This window comes from Vitis vinifera, chromosome 1 (genome assembly GCF_030704535.1).
Source record: "Vitis vinifera cultivar Pinot Noir 40024 chromosome 1, ASM3070453v1".
Classification (NCBI taxonomy): Eukaryota; Viridiplantae; Streptophyta; class Magnoliopsida; order Vitales; family Vitaceae; genus Vitis; species Vitis vinifera.
Genome location: NC_081805.1, coordinates 4,043,573 through 4,062,794, shown reverse-complemented (window position 1 = coordinate 4,062,794; position 19,222 = coordinate 4,043,573). Strand labels below are relative to the sequence as shown.

Below are 19,222 nucleotides of genomic sequence, written 5' to 3'. Positions count from 1 at the left end.
GAATTCCTCATTTGTACAATAACATAAAGAGAGGCCGCATGGAATCAGACTTCTAAAATAAGCCTATAATTTCCTCAAACCAACTGAAAGAATGGGAGGTGGGCATGTCACATGATTGTTCATCAAAGAATGATTGTTCTATGAAGACTAAAACAGCAGTGTCTGCTCAACGTATAAAATGAAATGACTCAGATCTATATTTTTAATAGAGAGAAGTCTGTAATTATTTTTTGGACACAGGAAAAATCTGTATGGTTTTTCCAAGTAACAGATCTGATAAAACATGCTATACATATGATTATTTTGAAACATGAAGCTATGCACTTCCAAACAAAGCTTTAGGGAAACCATCAAACAGCCAGGGATACATTCAGAATGACTATGCTATATAAGATAGAAGTGAGATCTAGCTAAATCCAATCCATTCAGCAGAGGATTGCATGAACCGACAAAAATAACAAATTACAAACAATCAAAATTCTATGGCAGAAAAACAGAGAATCCCCAGCTCTATTGCTGCTTGTAGTAGCCGCTTTGGTGGTGAGGAGGATAAGGGGCTGGAATGGTGTAAGGAGGACGAGGAAGAGATCCAGGTTGCTGTGCATGAGCATTATTATAGTATGGACCTCGCCACCCTGGATAAGCAGGTTGGCCATACTCATGGCTAGGTGGTGGCTGTTGGGCCTGTTGGGGATGGTATGGGCCACCTGCAACATGGTAAGGAGGTGGTGGCTGCTGTGTAGAGCCATAAGGAGGGAGGGAGTGAGCATATCCTGGCATTGTCGGCTGCTCAGGAGGTGGCGGCTGGTAATAAGGTGCTTGGGGGCGAGAAGGATGAGTCATGTTCACAGGTTCTGTTTGCTGCTGAGAAGTGGCTCTCTGAGTTTGATGGGGTTGACTCACAGAAGGGTAGTTGTAAGCACCAGTGTTCTTACCATCCTGGAAACTGAGACCTGCCATTTGTCTCTGTACATCTTCAATCATCTCTCGGCACTGGATGTTTCTGGTCATCACAAAATCGCTGCACTGCTGCTTTATGTTTGTGATTGCATCCTGTTTAACAAAAGAAGGCACTTGATATATTGCCTCATCCTCAGTGGCAAGACACAAGAGTTTGTGTGATACAAAAATCTAACTATAAAATCCAACAAACTTTATGGTAGTTAATGTCACAACCAGTTATTTCCAACTTGTGCCATCTTAACGTGAATGAAAATTGACTGCTATATGACAGCGGTCATCTCACAGCCCACACAAGTGAGCTCTAAGCACAATGATAATAGTTAGGCAGATCCAAAACGCTAGAATTACTATGAGCAATTTAGTAATTTTATGCTAGAATAAGTGGTTAAACATAGGATCCTACAATAAAAAAGTAAGCAACTTCTTACCTGAAGAGTCACATAGAACTTCAGTCCCTCATTAATGTTCTCCTTAATTTCTCGGAACTTTGCTATGGCAGCTGCAATCTGCTTGTAACTCTTCTCACGGGATGCTGGAACAAATTTCAAGGAAAAACAATTTAGCTGTTAAAAGTGGAAAGCACTTCATTTGAATTAGAAAATGCAAGCTGAAAAACATAATAATAATAAGAATGAGGAATAAAAATCTATCTTCTAACCTGATTGGAGAGACTCTTAGGTTAAATAACTTTAAATTTAGCAATGATACATAAAATGTGCAGATCTTAAAATAAGAAAATTGAGAAATAAAAAGAGGAAAATTGCTATGACCTAGAAGATCATATACATGCTAAAGGAATAAAGCAATTTTGGGAAGTCTTCTTGTCAGATCCATCTATAAGAGCAATACAAGAACAAGCTGAAAGCAAGGATAGTTTGAGAAAGATATGGACAAACATCAGATGATAGAACTGGTCCTCTTCATCCTAGATTTATGTGAATGGACACACTAACCCTGTTATGAATCGACTCGGCCAACATCAGGGTAAGTTTATCAGGTTCACACATTGGGCATGTTCTTGAAACAAACTACAAAACATAAACATTAATTGCTGCATCATAAAATAAAGATACATCAAGAACATCTTTAATTCCTAGTTAATTCCAGTAAAGTCCCACCCAAAAAAATCCAGCTGTTGAGAACTGTCTGTGAAGTACCAAATAAAAAACAGATCAAGTTTCTACTACCATCCATTAAGGTTCTGAAGAAACTGTAAACCTGATGTCACATTTAAATACATGGCCTGCCTGCTTTATTAAACTAGTCCAATATCTAAACAAAAAGAAAACTGCTCATAAGTGCATTGAAACCGCAACCAGATGTAATCTACCTTTATAATCTTCAAGATTAAAGATTGCAGCAAACTCATCATTTTGAGCCTGTAAACAAGGACAACTGATTACCATAGCGAACAAAGAACACTTCAGAACAATGATTTCTATTTAGTAAGAACATGTACAAGAAATGTAAAAAATGCAACACTAGAAGGAAGGATGATGTATGCTTCTGGCAAAGAAAAAAAGGAACAGAACAGTTAGAGTTCCCTCGCATCACTCTCCAGTCATATTCCATGCACCTAGATCATTAGGTAATTTACTAATTTGCCCATATGACGTAAGGTTATTGATCAATGGACATCAGAGGTTAAGATAGTGAAAGCATTTTCTCATACTCAAGAACCAGAAAATGTTAAAAGCAAATGATTTGCAGGAATGACATTTATGTTTTAACTTCTACAATAACATCTAAGCAGTTGAAATACCCTTTCCAAAGTAAATGGCCGGTAAAATAAACAACAAAAAATTGAATTCTGATGTCATTAGACTTCAGATCATCCAAAACTTAATTCTAAATCCCTTGCCAACTATATAATGAGCTACCTTTTCAGGATTCATAAAAAATAGCATGAAATGAATAGAAAGAAAGGCTTCAACTTTTTTGATAAGTGAGAAAGAGATATCAATTGAAAATAAACATTCTTCAGTAGATAGTTACATCCAGTAGCCTGAAAGACTTTGCACACGATGAAAGCATGGCATCAGAGTTCAAACCAGATGGTCCTAATTTTTGGAAGATTACTTGTGAGGGAAAGTAAATCATAGAATGACTAGGGGCAGAAAAGAAATATACCTGTATTTGCAGCAACAGTTGTTCTTGTGCCTCAAGATTTTGGGCAATATCTTCACAAATATTATCATACTTTGCTATCTCCTTCCTGAAAAGGTCTTCATAGGAGCCAGTGGATGTCATCAACTTGGGCAGTATATCATCCTGAAGCCAGACATAAGATAGAGCATAAGCAAGGGCGTTGCACATGCAGAACAGAAGAACAATACTAGAACAGTATAATGCATAAGATGAGCATTTATATCATGAGACTTTCTTTTCTATCAGACTTATATCTTTTTTTCTTTTTCCTTCGTTTTTTTTTTTCTTTTTTTTTGGGGTGGGGGGAGAACATGCCACAGAAAACTGACAAAGTACATGTCACAGAGCAATTTGCAGCATACAAACACAAAAGACTTATTTGTCAAAACGAAATTTTCAAACTTCAGATACCACTCTAGAAGAAACATTTCTTACCACCATCTCTCACATTTCTCTCCATCACCAAAGACAGTGGGCATCCAGCCACAAAGCAAAATATGCACAAATAAGACAACCTTTGTGCCATGGTCAAGCAAAATTGGTAGCAAACAAAAATTTGGTATATTTGTACCTTAATCAATTTAAAATATTGCCAACCAATTTTATAGGTGTAATTTGAGCTCAAGCTTTGTAATTACCAAAATGACTATAATTAATAATGAAACCAACTGGATAAATTTGTCAAGCAAATATATAAAATGCATTAATTGCAAAAGATATTGCAAACATTCGTGAGAATCCAATGCTTAAAAACCTAAGGGGTCCTCCACAAGGTTTGTCCACGGAGGGTGAGTGAAGGCCTAAAATCAGGTCAAAAGACAAAAGTCAATGAGCAACAGGTGAATATTTTCTCCCTCCCATTGTTCTAAATTATTGATTAATTTGTAAGACCATTAATGGACTCATTGATTGACATCTTTTATTTCAATAGATTTCTTTCTAATTCTTTGATTGTCAGGAACAGCTGCAATTGTATCAAAAATAAAATGGAGATCTGCGCATATGCGGATTCGAAATTGATACCTTCAATTACTGATCAACTCCTATCCAGTTCATGAATAATAAGGGATGATGAATCATAAATCAAAAGGATCCTCTTCAACAGGATACAATTTAGTTAATCCATTCCAATGAAAAGAAGCCTAGAGAAAGTATATCTTATTCTACCACTAAATTTCTTCCATAGAATCAATAATTAGATGACTCACATTTTCTCATATGAAGCTTTACATCATGCATGACGAATTGTCCTCACATTAATGCAAATTAATTGAACACGAAAAAGCAAATTTTGACATTTCTTCACTAAATTCTCCCCCACAAGAACACTGATCACATAGCTCACATTGCCCTTACTTAAACTCAGGGCATGCCTTTTATATACATTCAAGCAAATTTATAAAAGCAGCCTAACATGTCCATGGTAACATATTCAAACGTTTTAACATGCCGAATGACAACAAGAGAGAATAGAATCCATAAGACAGAAAAAGCAAAAAAAGAAGTAAAAGACATGCCAGAATGTGAAAAACAAGGTACTGAACATGAATATCACAAATACATTAAAAGCACACCTTCCTTTTCATCTCTTTAAGCATGTCTTCAAGACCCGCCCGTTGTGCCCCAAGAGTCTCCAATTGCCTCTGCATATGAGCATGCAAAATTAAAGGGACTAACTGTACATGGAAGTAGTTCTATAACTTACATCACTCAACTAATGTAGTGGGGTCCTATAGACAAATGGGAAAATACAAAATATAAATTATAAACCTGATTAGAGATTTACAAACATTCTAAAAGTATAAAATCAAAATATAAGTTACCAAGCTTTGCTTCAGGGCCCCCACTATAGCATCTTCATTGGCATCCAAAGACATTATTGGTCTAGCCAGGGTTGGAAGTGCTGATTCTATCTGATAGAGAGCATAATTCACAAATAATAAGTATAAATACATCACTCTTATAGATGTAAAAGATTATTTGGTCCCTGCTAAGGATGCTGCTTGGTCGATAGTTCAACTTGTAGCAAAAGAAAGAATAATGAGGCAGTCAATAGTGCAAAAAGCTAAACCAACAAGTACTGTTAGGGCAGAGAATAAATCAATTGAATCAAGTAACTTTTTGATATAACACATTTCTTGCCAATAATAACAAAAGCTGGAACCTTTAAATGGGGTAGCAAGAAAAAGGCACAGGGTAAAAAAATGCCCAAAGAAGTTTCTGAGCTGTATGAATTTCCCATCATATTAAACCATGCACATGCCTTATTGGTCATTTATACAACAAATGCAGGTTTTTGAACATACACAGAATTTTTAATTGTTGCATGATAGAAACCAATTATGTCTGGGCCATGTTTTTTAAAAGCTTCCCATCTGAACCAATCAGGACAAGAAAAACCACTCAGATTGTTTGAAAAACATACCGGACGACGATCAAGGATTGACATGAGTGCCATATGCTCTCTCACTGAACGCTCGATCCTTGCATCACTTTCAGAAGCTTGCTTCAAGTTTGCTGCAAATCTGTTTAATCTGTCCTGCAGATTCTTTGTTAAAGTGCTGGACTGAGGCCTAGTCCACCGCGTTCCAAATTGGCTTCTAAACTGACCATCTTCCCTTGCTTCCTTCTGCAAGAGCTCATCAGTCTGAACCAGCAGTTCCTGGTTCACCCTCCTCAGATCCATAAGTTGCTGCAACTCAGCTTCCAAACCTGCTGGGCCCCCACAAATCTGCACTGCCTCAACATCTTCTTTAAGATCTGTTGGTAAAGTGAAATTCCCTTCCAAAGCAAGAATAGAATCTGGCAGGTCCATTTCCTTGAGCCTCACTCGAGCTAGCTCACTTCCTTGTTGCAATTTTTCAGCTTGTGTTCTGATGATGTCATCAACCATTTCTGTGTACCTTGAAAGAGCCTTTGCACTGCTGTCTGGAACAAGACTTGAAAACATCCTCTCCTTGCTGGCATCCAGGACCTCATTCATCGGCATCGACTTAACCATGGAAAAAGCTGGAAGAGGTGGTAGGGTACTGGGGGAAGGAACCCTCATGAGGTACACTCTATCATTCTCCTTCACAGCCCTTTCTAAGTTTCGATTAAGATTGGTCTCTAACTTTGTAATTGTATCCAAAATCTGTGCAGCAGCTCCCTTTGAGGATTTCTTTGCCTCAGATAAAGCACTTATCCCACTCTTCAACCTTGCAATTTCCTCTGCAATCTCTTCTTTCTGATGCAGCTCTAAACCATACCTATAGCAAGCCTCACCATAAAACAAGGCTGCCTTGAGCTGGATGTGAGATATCCATGTCTTGTCAAAGTGCTGATTCAGAGGTGCAACATTCAGTGCGGCAAAAGTTTCCTCATAGTAAAGCCCAACCTGCAGTCACACCCATTTCAAAGAATTTCAAAACAGGCATGCAATTTCACAATAATCATGGGACAGATATGCAATTATTTGCGACATTAAACACCAATTTTCAAACCATTTTGAAACAAACATACAATTTAAAAATAATCATGGAACACAGATATACAATTATTCAAGACAAGACCCATAAGATATTTGAAACAATTCAACTAGATTTATATTTTCCACAAAATTTTGTGCCTGGACATCCATAAAATTTTTTGTTAAAATTCAAGTAACACTGCAAATCCTCCAATGGCTGTGGCAGAAAGGGATTTTAATCACTTGGGCCAAAGTAATAAATAAATAAAAATAAAAAAATAAAAACCCACAGAAAATATTTGTTACAAATGAGCTCAGTTTACCATTTCTTCATAAATTATACCCCCTAATACTATAAAACCAATCACATGCTTGACACAATCCAATGAAATTCACTGTTTTAACAATAACTGTGGATTATAATCAGTTGTGACATGAGGCCCATATAATATTCATTACAGATCAGCAAACTTTCCAAATCTTCCAATGACTAAGATCATAATTTCCACATACCCCCTAAATTACTGGTCAAAATTCAGCTCAAACTATGCCCATGAATCATCATAAATACGTGAATAAATTGGGGGAACATAAATGAAGCCTAACCTGCCTAGCAATCTTGGTACAGACCATCGGCGTACTTCCTTTGGCAATAGTATTCTCAAACACACACTCCTGAGCTTGAGCAAGCATCAGCCGCTCCAACATCCCAGCACACTCCACCGAAACGTCCACCGTCGTGGAGCTCCCTATCGATGCCTTCATGGCCGCATTATCCCTCAAGAAGGCAAACGCACCGGCGGCAGCAATAAACGCCTGCGCAGCCTGGCGCATACCATCCACCGATGACCGATCGTAGAAGAGCCCAAGCTGGCTGTAGACGGCGCCGAGATTGAACAGAACTGCAGCCTTCTCCAAGTGGATGTTCTGCTGAGAGGCCTTCTGCTTCTGCTTGAAGGCGTCGTACCACGTGAAAGTGATGCTGTTGATGTGGTCCCTGTCAGGCGAAATTGGGAACCGTGACTCCACAAGACACAGGGCTTTGAAGTAGGACTGAAGCAGGTCTCTCCGGGTGGGGAGGGAATCGCCGGGACGTTCAAGATCGGAGCGCATTTGTTTGAGGGCCTGGAGATCATCTTCTAGATTTTGGGCTTCCCGCTCCGAGTAGGTAAAGGCGATGTACTGGCGGAGAGGGCGATAGAGTTCGACTGTAACGGTCTTCTTCTCGTAAATTGCGAGCATGATGCTAGCGGTGGCCGACGACGACGGTGGCGCGGCCATTGAAGCGGATGAAAATGATGGGATCGGATTCGATTGGATTAAACCGAAATCGGGATGATGAAATTGAAGAAGATGAAGAATTGTGATTGGGCCTAATACTGAGAAATCGAGAAGTCAATTGCAAAATCTTCTGGATCCTGTACCGCGTTTCCTTTCTTAACTTATCGAGAAAGGAAACTAATGGAGAGGGCTTTTGAAGCTCTCAATGTTTGTTTCCTTGAATTATACTATTCCACACCGGGATAAGAATAATTCTTGTCCTAAATTTGTCTTTCTCCGTTAAGTCTGTTGCTAAAATTTTACCCAACCCAGTTTTTAAAATCGGTCCTAAATTATTCTGTTGGAAATATTATAATTTTTTCTTAAATGACTACAGACATCTTCAATCTTACATTGGTGTGTGTTTGGCAAGGATGTGAGGAAGTGTTTATACACATTCTAAAATATAAAAAATCTTATATTTCAAATATTATAAATGTTAGAATCACTTTTTGGAATCGTAATCAAACATGCTTTTAAAATACATCTAATAATGATTTTAAAAAGTGTTTATAATATTTTTAATACTTAAAAAATAAAAATTTTAAAGTATTAAAAATACTAAAAATACTTCTTATAACCACTGTTAAGCGCACTATTAAAATGTGTTTAATAGTAATTTTATAAAACGTTTATAATATTTTAAATATTTAAAATTTTATATTTTTTAATTTGAAATTTTTTAATTTTTAACTATTAGAATAATTAAAAACATTTCATAAAATCACTGCACTCTTATATAACTACAGTAGACTTGAATATTTTGTTAATAATATAATTATCTATAAATCATATGAATCAATGTATTAATATATAGTTAAATCCACTTTCATGACCTCTTATTATTCAAAAATGTATGAAAGCAATTTCCTAACTAATTAATTAAATTTTAATTGAAGATTACATTTCAAGTTTCATAATAGGTCCAAAGAATTTAGTGTTACTCTTCAATAATTTTTAAAATTTTTAATATAATGTTTCCATACCAAATTTTACATTGACTCGTGTATTTATGATTATATATGTTATGTGCGAATTTTACATCATTAAAAACACCATTTCTATTATAGTGTTATGCACTTATAGTATGTTTGGTATTTTAGGAAACATTTCTACTATTTTTAATATATAAAAAAAAAAAATATTTGAATATTTAAAAAATTAGAAACGTTTTTTAAAATCACTACAGACTCTTATCAATAACTCTATCACTAATCTTATTGTAATGTAATGCTTACATTTTGTATCCAATAAATTTGACCCATTGGCATAAAATTTCTCCTATACTTATTGGAGAATTCTGGGCTAAAGCTTAGAGATTGGGGTAATTCTTTGGGCTTTAACCGGGTCCTTACAGTTACCATCTGAAAACCGGGTCGGTTTCAGACAACGTGCTTGACCCGAGGAGCTGGATTGGGCCACGCGCATATATCAAAACTCACACGACTCTGCCCGCCAGTATAAATATGGAGGAGGATGTTTCTAGAACGAAGGCATCCCACAGAAAGGTCAAAGTCCAAGCCCTTGCCCTAGCTCTAGCCAAGGAGTCCGGGATCATAATCCCAAAGCTCGATCTGTACCCTCTCCTCTTCCCACTGCTTCGGGTATGTTTCTTTTCAATCGTGTTTATCTTCTAATATTCTCTTGATGTGTTTCGTTGTACAGCATCTTTAGGGTTTCTGCATTTTATGTTTGGTTTTAGGGTTGAATAAACGATCACTTTTTTGATAAATTTTGGTTGCTGGGGTTCATTCAGCGGTGGATTTATATCTAGGGTTTACAGAGGGATCAAATATGATTGTTGGGGGTTATTGAATCCGTGGGTAAGGGGGCCTTTGGCAATTTATTGTAGTCTCGTTTGAAATTGTATGAGATTATTATAATGCTTTTATAGATGAAATCTTTTATCTAGATTTTATGCATTAGTAGAGCCAAATTTAGTTCTTTGTTCATAGACATATTTTATTTTTATTTTTACTTATTTTTATTATTACTTTTTTTTAGGGTTTTTGGGTTGTGGAGTTTTTCAATTTTTTTGTGGATTGAAAATTTTGGACAGATTTCAGCCGGTATTGTCGAGGAAGACTTACAGTTTTGGGCTTTAAGGCAGGACATTGGTTTTGGGCTTGTAGGTTTTTGCATATAAGGTAAGAAAGCCGAAGCTGCTAATTTCTTTTTCTTTCCTCAGTTGAAATGTTCCTGTTTCTTAGTTTGTTATCTGCCAAGGTGGTTGTTATTCTATTCTAATTCATATGAACATACATGGAACCAGTACTGCTGTCCAATTTATTTTAGCAAATAATTTGACGTATTATTTCCCTAAAAGACAGGTGTCGGTTCTTTTCCCATCAGAACAATAGGGCCATTATGATCATTGTTATATTTTTTGAAAAAGATGAAACCAAACCAAGGTTTGTTGGAAACCCTTCCTCTACGGCTTTTAGAATATAGATTGAAATGGGATTTTGAGGTTTTAACAGTAAGAAAAAAAGCTGAACTTGCAAAATGGTGAAGGGGAAGACCAAAAAGACAAGTTTCAAACAATTTTTAAAATTTGGTTGTGTTTTTAATGCACTAAATATTTGCCTAGTCGATATCACTTTTGAGCTAACAATATTATCAAGTATTTCAAAGTCAGAGTTTGTTTGTTTGTCATTACATTTGTATTGCACCATGTTCATGGCAAATTTAGTTCTTTTATTGTTTGGAATAGTAGTTTTATATGTTTATCATTCTAGATGGATTGCAGGATATGCCTCCCAATGAACATGTTTTGTCATTTAATGAATAATAATGAGCTGCAATGATGGAAGAACTAACATTGTTTTTTCTCTTCTGTGAGATGCACTTCCGGTCATCATACCAAAATGCAGGTATTGAGCTTGTTTTTGTATCTATATGGACTGCAAGAAGTTCATCCAGTTGGTTGAGGAGAAAAAGAAGAGAGCTTTGGAGAAGAAAGAAGCTCCCTTGAAATGGGAGCAGAAGCTAGAGGCTGCTTCCAAGGCACAAGCTGAAGCTGAAGCCAAAGAGAGAAAGCTGAAAGCTGCAAGGCATAAAAGAAGATCTGTATCAGAGTCTGACAGTGATTCTGACAGTGACAGCAGTGATGAGGGTAGAAAGACAACCAAAAGGGCACACAAGAAGCACAGGAAGCATGGTCATTCTGACTCGGGTGAAAATGAGAAGAGGAAGGAGAAGAAATCCAGACGAAGGCGAAAGAGACATTCCTCAAGTGATGACAACAGTGATGAAATGAAAAGCAACTCAGAAGAAGATAGGAAGAGGAAGAAGCGGGTCCAGAGGAAACACAAGCATCGTGATTCAAGATCAGATTCTAGTGCTTCTGATTCCTCAAGTAATGAGGATGATGGGGCAATCAGAAGGAAAAGTCGATCAAAGCACCAAAAGCGCCACAGGAGATCGGAATCGGGTGCTTCAGACTCTTCAAGTGATGAAGACAATGTTGCAAGCAAGAGGAGTCATCATGTCAAGCGTCACAAACGCCATAGACGATCGGAGTCTAGTTCTACTTCAGATTCCTCAAGTGATGAAGATGGTGTAACCAGAAGACGAAATCATGCAAAGCACCATAAACATCATCGACGATCCCATAGTGTTGACTCGAAGTCATCTGATGGTGGTGCCCATGGACATGATCGAAGGGGCCAATCCTTAGAAAAGTCATCAGATGATAACTATGAAGAAGCAGGTAAATCATCAAAGCATAGAAAATGTGGTCACCATCACCATCACCATCACCATCATCACAAACAGCGGCATCATCACTCAGATGAGGAGAAAATTGATCAGATCCAGCACTCTGGAGAACTAAATGGAAAACACTTGGAGCATTCAGTTATGAAGTTGGATGCTTATGACAAGGATGCCACTCACGACTTTCAGAAAGTGTTGGGTTGATCTCAAACGACCTAATTCATCAACTTACTGCAAGACTCTTTTGCCTTTTGGTTTTGTGGGATATATGGGAATTTAATATAGATTAAATTTGCTGTTGACTTTAACCTTCCTACTTGTTGGAGGCTTGTGAACTATTGGTTCTGGCGCTTGTGTTCAAACTTATTGGAAGCAAATTATCTAATCTATCTTCAAACCGGCCCTTGATTTTGCATGTCAATATCACTGGTTGAAATTAATGACATCTAATCTATCTTCAAACCTGCCATTGGTTTTGCATGTCTCTCCTTTGTGGCACCAACTATTTCACTGGTTTAAATTAATGATAGATACTCCAGGTTGAGGTGGATTCATTTATGTTTTGCTCTACTTAATACTTTTAGCCTTGGCGTACTGCAGGGGTTGGGGGTTGGTATTGGTCTTGGATGTTGTTTCAAGAACTTCTTGTCAGGTTCTTGGCGTTGGCTCTTTTGCAGTTCATTGCTTAGGGCTAAGCGGTTCACAGTTATCGATCTGGAACTCCTGAATGGAAATTCTGAAATTTGTCAAGCTAAACTTGGGAATTTAGATTCTTTGCCTCTTTCCTATTAATTAATAAAACAGTCAAGAATCAGATTTGAGCCATGGGCCTACACTTTCGGTTCTTACCTTTAGCCAAGGCCTTGCCTAAAAGTATCAACTAAATGCTGTGTTGTTTTAGCCCCTAAAAACGGAGATGCCCCCATCGAACATTGATATTTCATAGCAATATTAATTTCAATTAAAAACATTTTGATTTCCATCACCATTGACCATCGATATTTTGTGGCAATATTAACCTCAACTGAATTCCACTAATGTCCAGTCCCTTGGGCCCCTGAGAATTGGAGTACGTCAGAACGTCTTATGTTGGATCAGCTTTCCTTTCTCCAGACCCCTGAAAATTTTGTTGGCCATGTCATTCCTAATTGCAATTTGTTTGTTGCGATTATTTACCATAAATAAACTGCCCAACCTTCTTATACACAATAGAACTTGTGTTGTAAGTGGCATAGTTAGATGGATGATAGTGCTGAGAGTAAAATATGAGTAAAATGCTATTAGAAGGAAGGAAAGAAAAAGATCAATCTGATTACTGGTTTTTCTTGAATGAAGATCTTAACATTAGCATGTTCACTATAATTATGCATAAGCTGCGTGATTTAACCGTCAGTGGCAGCTCTCATTGGAACACTAACATTGAAAATGCCAAGAAAAATCACGAAATCTGTTTTATTTTGTTATTCCAAACTGAGATACTTGACCTTCAGCATCATGGAACAAATGAATCAATTCCAACTGTGAACAATGATACAACAAATTGAAGCTTAACTGATCAATTATCAGAAGTTCTTTAATATCTTCTCACTCGATACTCCGTCTGTTACAAGAATCGAGGTAACTTCCTGCAAAAATCAGACATTATCAATGTAACTTATCCCTTATGGTTTGACAGCCATTATGTTTGAATGGAACAAAATAATGTTAAAACAGCATTTTTAAATTATACAATGAAACTCCAGAGTGTATACATATAGATTATCAAATTATCCTCCCTACCATTGGCAAATCTATGAATAAATTCTCTGAAAATGAATAAGACAAATCATCAAACAGAGGGGCCTGCATCACGTGCCTTTATGCATATGCCTTGGCACAGGGAAGCACAAAAAACTTGTCCCCGCATCTCATCTTTCACAACAATAATTGAGAACTGTTTCCATACTGTATGAATATTAAAATGTGGAACACATGAACATAATTTTGAGATATATTTTCATAAAAAATCTTTTAGTAATTCATTTAAACCCAAAATTGTTCTCAAGTTTTCTAACAATTTGAAAGTCATACCATACAAGTTTCAAGATTTCATAAAAATTTAGCTATGAGTCAATAGTCAAGGTTTAGCCAAGAACGGGAGCCGATAGAAAAAGGTTTTAAGCCAAAAAGAGTTTTTTTCCCAGATATTTTCCCGACTTGATCCAATCTCGAAGAAGCATATTCCCACTTGCTTATGACTGATCATACAAATCCTCTGCTTCCATTACAATTTGAATCCAATGTTAAAATGAGGATTTAAAGTCTCACTCCACCTTGAACCGCACCCTTCTTAAGGCCCCTTTTCCATGTTACTGGTCCTTGATGCAGCCAATACTCAAATTACATCATTTATCCTCATCCAACACTTTGGAGCTATGTTCATTTGTTTGTTTTTAGAAACAGAAGATTCACTCTATTTAAACACACAAGAATACAGAAAGAAGGATGAGTTATTCTTTACAGAAAATAAAATTTGACCAAAAAGGAGACCACCTTTCAAAAATACCATGATAAGGGTCTAGAAGCAGTAGTACAGCAAACCTCTAAAGCAGAATAATTTTGAAATAAAAACCAAGACCAGAGTTCATGGAGGTAAGAAAAAACCCATAAAAAAGTTCCTAACTATAAGGTTCCATGTTTAGCTAGATAATCTGCTATCTGATTAGCTAGCTAAGCAGTGAATCTAACATAAGAACCCAACACTTCATTATCTGATTTGATGCAACCAACAATCATACTTCCATACACCTTTATTTTGTTTGACACCCAAGAGATGAGAATATTAGAATATAATGAAATAGGACGGCCCCAAAGATCTTAGCCCAAAGCAAAATCCCTTTGAAAGAGTCCAACTCTCAGCCTGCATCGCTGATCCCAAATCAGCAAGCCTAAAGAAGGCCCTCAACAAGCTATTATCATGCTCCCAATTGTGCATCCAATACCCTAGCTGACACAGGTTACCCAAATAACAACCATAACCAAGTCTAGACAAGGCTCTCAAAACACAATCATTATCCTACTTAATCATCCCTTCAATCCCTAGCTGATCCAGGTTACCCAAAGAACAATCTCTAATGTTTAGTTTGAGGGCACTTGCTGAAACAGGTATTCACTTAACTTGCACCTCTAATGAACTTCTTCAAGAATAACATAAAATCCTCCAATCTTGCACAATCAAGCCTAATGAAGCTCCAGTAAAAGCATCTGTGACTTAAAAGTCAAAATAGATAGAAAATGCCCAGCCTCCCAACCATCTCCACAGACATCCATCTATCCTTAAAAAATTTGACATTTCTTCCAAGACAGATTACAGGATGACAATCCATTTAAAACAGGACTTTGCCTGTGGGAAATATCCAAATCCTTGAAAAGCAATAATCATCATGTTTACCACACTTTTGGGAGGACTCAATCCACTGTAACAAGTATCTGTGCCAAAGCCTGAAGCAACTAGCACTGAAGAAAAAAGTGTCCACTGACTCACTAAAATTCAGGCACATAATAAATCTGTCAAGGAAGGGCCACACCAAGTCTCTTCTACTACAGCATCTAATTGGAGTTAACTCTTTTATTTGCTACTAACCAAGTAAAATGATGATTTTATAGATGCCTTCCCACAAGCAGCCACATTCTTAAGATGGTATTGTAGGTATGATAAGATCAAAGTAAATGTTTCTTAACTAACCTTGTTCCTATCATAACTTCTCACTCAATATGCTTTATGGATTTCTTACAGCAAATCAGGCCCAACTATACCAATGAAATATTCTGAATCCTACAACAATTGCTCATCAACCAACCAGATCTTAAGTAAATCACAGATTCATGCTCATAATTCTCCCATGCAAACAAATTGATAGAAAAGAAAAATCAAAATTATTAAAGCATGATATACATTATGTGCTCAAATCCTAACAACTTACACTTTTAGGAAAGTTGGTAACTCAACATAGCATCTGACATCTAGTTAACCAGAGGTCTCGGGTTCAAGTCCTCCCCTATCATTTATCTGTCTAATTCTCTGTAATCACAAATATTGCAATTTGCACAATAGCAATGTATGAGGTTGCACAACTAATGTTGTTGATGCACTTGAGCTTTTAGGAAAGTGGATATTGGCCTGCACATACTACCTGCATGTAGGAACTCTCTATGCCCTTCGGTTGTATGGGATTGCACAACTAATGTTGTCAATGCACTTAAGCTTTTAGGAAAGCGGATATGGGCCTGCACATTGTTCCTGCATGTAGGAACTCTCTATGCCCTTAGGTTTTAGGAAAGTGGGTGTGATCCTATGGGGCCACACACAGCTGCTGCTGTCTACAAGCTTAAGTTTTTACGAAAGTTGGTATGGGGGGTGCACAACTATATGCTATCTGTGTGCCTAAGCTTTAAGAAAGTTGGTAACTCGCCAAAAAGAAAATAAGGTATTAGAGTATGATATATATTATAGACCCCAATCGTGACAGCTTAAAATTTTAGAAAAATAGGTAACTCAACAAAAAAAAAAAAAACTCCATAAATACAAAGGTAACCAAACAATCAACCATCAAACCATTTCTCCAATGGTCATAGCATGCTAAACACATTAAGATAATTGCAATATAAACAAAGGCAACTATCTAGAATCATTAAATCTGATCACAAGGTAATTAGCGAGGAGTACAACCAGAATAATCAATCTCAAGTATTTTAAACAAACAAAACAGTGACAAACCTCAGTCATCTGTCCCTGCCCACAGAGCACAGCACCAGTGGACTGAGGGCTATAAATTTTCTTGGCTCTAGCAAAGGCAGCCTACAAAAGCAACATGTAGGAGGTGTTAACTAAAGGAAACTTCAAACAACTTAAGAAGTAGAAAGACAGACACACCCATGCAAACTACCTGTACATAGCCTGTTTCACCCGTCCAACTATTATCTGGTTGTGATAATACTGGGACAATCTTAACACCGGTAGATTCCCAATCTTTAAACCTATCCTGCAAGGGAAAGAACAAGCACAAGTTTATAATTCAACTCTGATAGGATAGGCAAGGCTTTCTGAATCATCAATGAACCCAATAAATTTTATAAAATAAACAAAACCCTCAATCAACCTGATAAGCCATTCTCTGAAGGTTTCTAGCCCCATAGTAGAGCCTGACATCAGATCTCTTATCAGCACTGAATCCAGACTCAATGAGAGATCGGATTGGACTACGAACAAGAGAAAAGTAAGTCAAAAGTTAGCCAAATAAGCAAAACTACATAGCAAAGAAAAGCACATTAAATGGAAGCTTATAAGAAAATACTTGACTATTTTGCAAACAGTAAAATCAACAAAAAATGAAACCTGGAAATGCTAGTTTCAGTAGCCTATTTACCAAATTGATTAAGAGAAGACCTAAAACATATGCTATATCAAAACATATGGAAAGAATAGACTTTATTCTGAAACCTTTATGTCACAAAAATACAAGCCAAGGAACATGGAACCACTTTCTGAATTCTAACTGACAAAATTCCTAACTACTTGCCAACCTCTTTCCTGAGCAATCTAACATTTGCACTGTGTTTTATCAACAGAGGAAACATGCAAAAACTACCAATAAAATATTCCAGTTTGGAACTTATATTGCCTGAAGACAAAGCATGCTAAACTAATCATTCAGAAGAATACAATATAATCTTGAATAAAGAAGTCATTTTTAACTTTAGGAAACTCCCATTATCTAGAAAAATCATATCTTTTTTTTATTCTAAGGATTTTAGAATCATTCATAAGTGCCTAGTTTTCACAATTTCAAGCAATTCCCAAAACTTTGAAACCGAGACTCATGTTTGAGGAGAAGATAACTCAAATTATCCGAATAAACTAGCAGCCTGGACCCTTGAAACTTGAGAATCATCACCACACATCAACAACCTCAAAATTAAAATTTCTTGAACTCAGATTGTAAGTTCCAAATTCAAACATGAAAATCATCTATCAAAAAAAAAAAAAAAAAACATTCAACCTGAAAATCCAAGAAGGTCCCACTGATTGAATTGAAAGACTGGTCAATTAAGCTATACAGTTTGATTGGTATGTTGGGTTCCCTTTTTTGATTTGAGATCAAGAGCTTACTGAAAAGAATCTGCCGAAATACCCCTGATACTCCAGAACATTCTAAAAGTATCTTAATTCTTACTGCCAAAATCAATGCAATCGCTGTTGAAAGCACTAGGGATACCTAGGAAATACAAACCAAACCATGTCCAAAATCCAAAATATCTCTACCAAAAGCTGTTAACACTAAATTGCCATTTGCAGAACCCAATTCAACCCATAAATCTAAATTCTATAAGCAGTTTCAATGTCGTTGTCAAATACATGTCCTAGATTTTTAATTAATGGGGATCATAAAACTAAAGGCACCACTCAACCATCCCCAATGCAACTACGACGCATCTGTATAATTTGAAGCTAATTTCGATTTTTCATAAAAATCAAAACAAAACAACACAACACAACGAATTTGGGGGAAGAAATTTTTTTTGCCTTAGTTCAGCAGCTGAACTTGGGAGTCAAAAGTAAATTCACCTAATTCCAGATCCGGTGGCAAAAATTAGAACGGTATGATAATCCTCGGGCGGCGAGATTCGATCGATATCAAACCCTCTACCCATAGCCGGTGTCAACTCAACAACATCCCCTTTCTTAAGCCCACACAGAAGCTCCGCAGTTGAACCGGGGACGCTCTTGACCAAGAACTCGAACTCCCCTCTAGCCGCCGCCAGGGAGGGGGGAGAGGCGATGGCGAGGAAGGAGGGTTTGGCAAAGTCGGGGAGGCGGAGCTGCAGATATTGACCGGCGGAGGAGTGGGAGGAAAGGATGTCGGGAGAGTCGGAAACATCAATGGTGACGTGGAAGAGGGAGTCGGCGGCGGGATGGACGGAGGAGAGAGGGGCAGGGGTCCAAACAGTGGTGTCCTGGCGAAGGGCGGCAGCGATGGAAGTGAAACGACGTCGTTTCAAGTGACGAATGATAGACATGGGATATTTACGATGGGCATGGGGGAAGCGGAGATGGGGAGTTAGAGAGACCGAGGTGTGGGAGAGTGAGATGTTGGACATAGTTTCAACCAATCTTTGAACCACCAACTATTGAAGGATGGCAGTTCAGCAAGGCGGCGAAAGAATTGGGGGTGGCTTCCGTCTCTGTTGGAATCCTGTTCCCACATATCCACGTGTCATGAATTTCTGGTGGATCACCTATCATCGTCCTCGACCACCCTTTGATTGGATGATCAGGGCCGTTCCATCTATCCGGGAATTTTTTTATTTGACTGCACCATCCGTGTGAATGCACCTTTTTTTCCATCACCATACGTTTTTCTAGTATCAACGAAAAATCAAAATCGCTCAACCCACAGTCCGGGGATTATTATATTTTCTTTTACCAAACAGTTCTCTTCACGATTGACTGGTGATCCAAATTCCGGCTCTCCTAAACAACCCCAAACTAAACCCTCAATCTTTCGTTTTAAGATCATTCATAAGCACTCTTTCGACATAATTTAAAACAAATCTGAGAGTGGTTATTGTATCATAACGTTCACTTCT

At 37.4% G+C, this 19,222-nt stretch overlaps 3 protein-coding genes across 7 annotated transcripts; 1 reads left to right on the top strand and 2 right to left on the bottom strand.

Annotated features, from left to right (window-relative positions):
• Positions 1-174: 174 nt before the first annotated feature.
• LOC100245656 (vacuolar-sorting protein BRO1) lies at positions 175-8,059 on the bottom strand. Its single transcript, XM_002283945.4, has 8 exons — positions 7,166-8,059; positions 5,537-6,487; positions 4,935-5,024; positions 4,686-4,754; positions 3,094-3,234; positions 2,294-2,342; positions 1,392-1,495; positions 175-1,053 (listed from the first exon to the last, which is right to left on the bottom strand). Exons 1-8 carry the CDS (start codon positions 7,838-7,840, stop codon positions 511-513), a joined length of 2,622 nt encoding a protein of 873 aa, XP_002283981.1. The 5' UTR covers positions 7,841-8,059; the 3' UTR covers positions 175-510.
• Positions 8,060-9,336: 1,277 nt separating this feature from the next.
• Positions 9,337-12,039, top strand: LOC100250797 (uncharacterized). Of its 5 annotated transcripts, none has more exons than XM_003631163.4 (3): positions 9,337-9,483; positions 9,939-10,026; positions 10,753-12,039. In XM_003631163.4, the coding sequence occupies exon 3, from the start codon at positions 10,778-10,780 to the stop codon at positions 11,798-11,800; it is 1,023 nt and encodes a 340-aa protein (XP_003631211.1). In that variant the 5' UTR covers positions 9,337-9,483; positions 9,939-10,026; positions 10,753-10,777; the 3' UTR covers positions 11,801-12,039. The 5 variants fall into 5 exon arrangements, with proteins under 5 accessions (XP_003631211.1, XP_002283977.1, XP_059594766.1 ...); XM_002283941.4 differs by having other exon boundaries at positions 9,338-9,483; positions 10,722-12,039; XM_059738783.1 differs by having other exon boundaries at positions 9,360-9,483; positions 9,884-10,026.
• An 844-nt stretch (positions 12,040-12,883) lies between these two features.
• Positions 12,884-18,988, bottom strand: LOC100255949 (fruit protein pKIWI502). Its single transcript, XM_002283930.5, has 5 exons — positions 18,201-18,988; positions 16,735-16,834; positions 16,522-16,617; positions 16,353-16,433; positions 12,884-13,221 (listed from the first exon to the last, which is right to left on the bottom strand). The coding sequence occupies exons 1-5, from the start codon at positions 18,731-18,733 to the stop codon at positions 13,159-13,161; spliced, it is 873 nt and encodes a 290-aa protein (XP_002283966.1). The 5' UTR covers positions 18,734-18,988; the 3' UTR covers positions 12,884-13,158.
• Between the last annotated feature and the right edge of the window lie 234 nt (positions 18,989-19,222).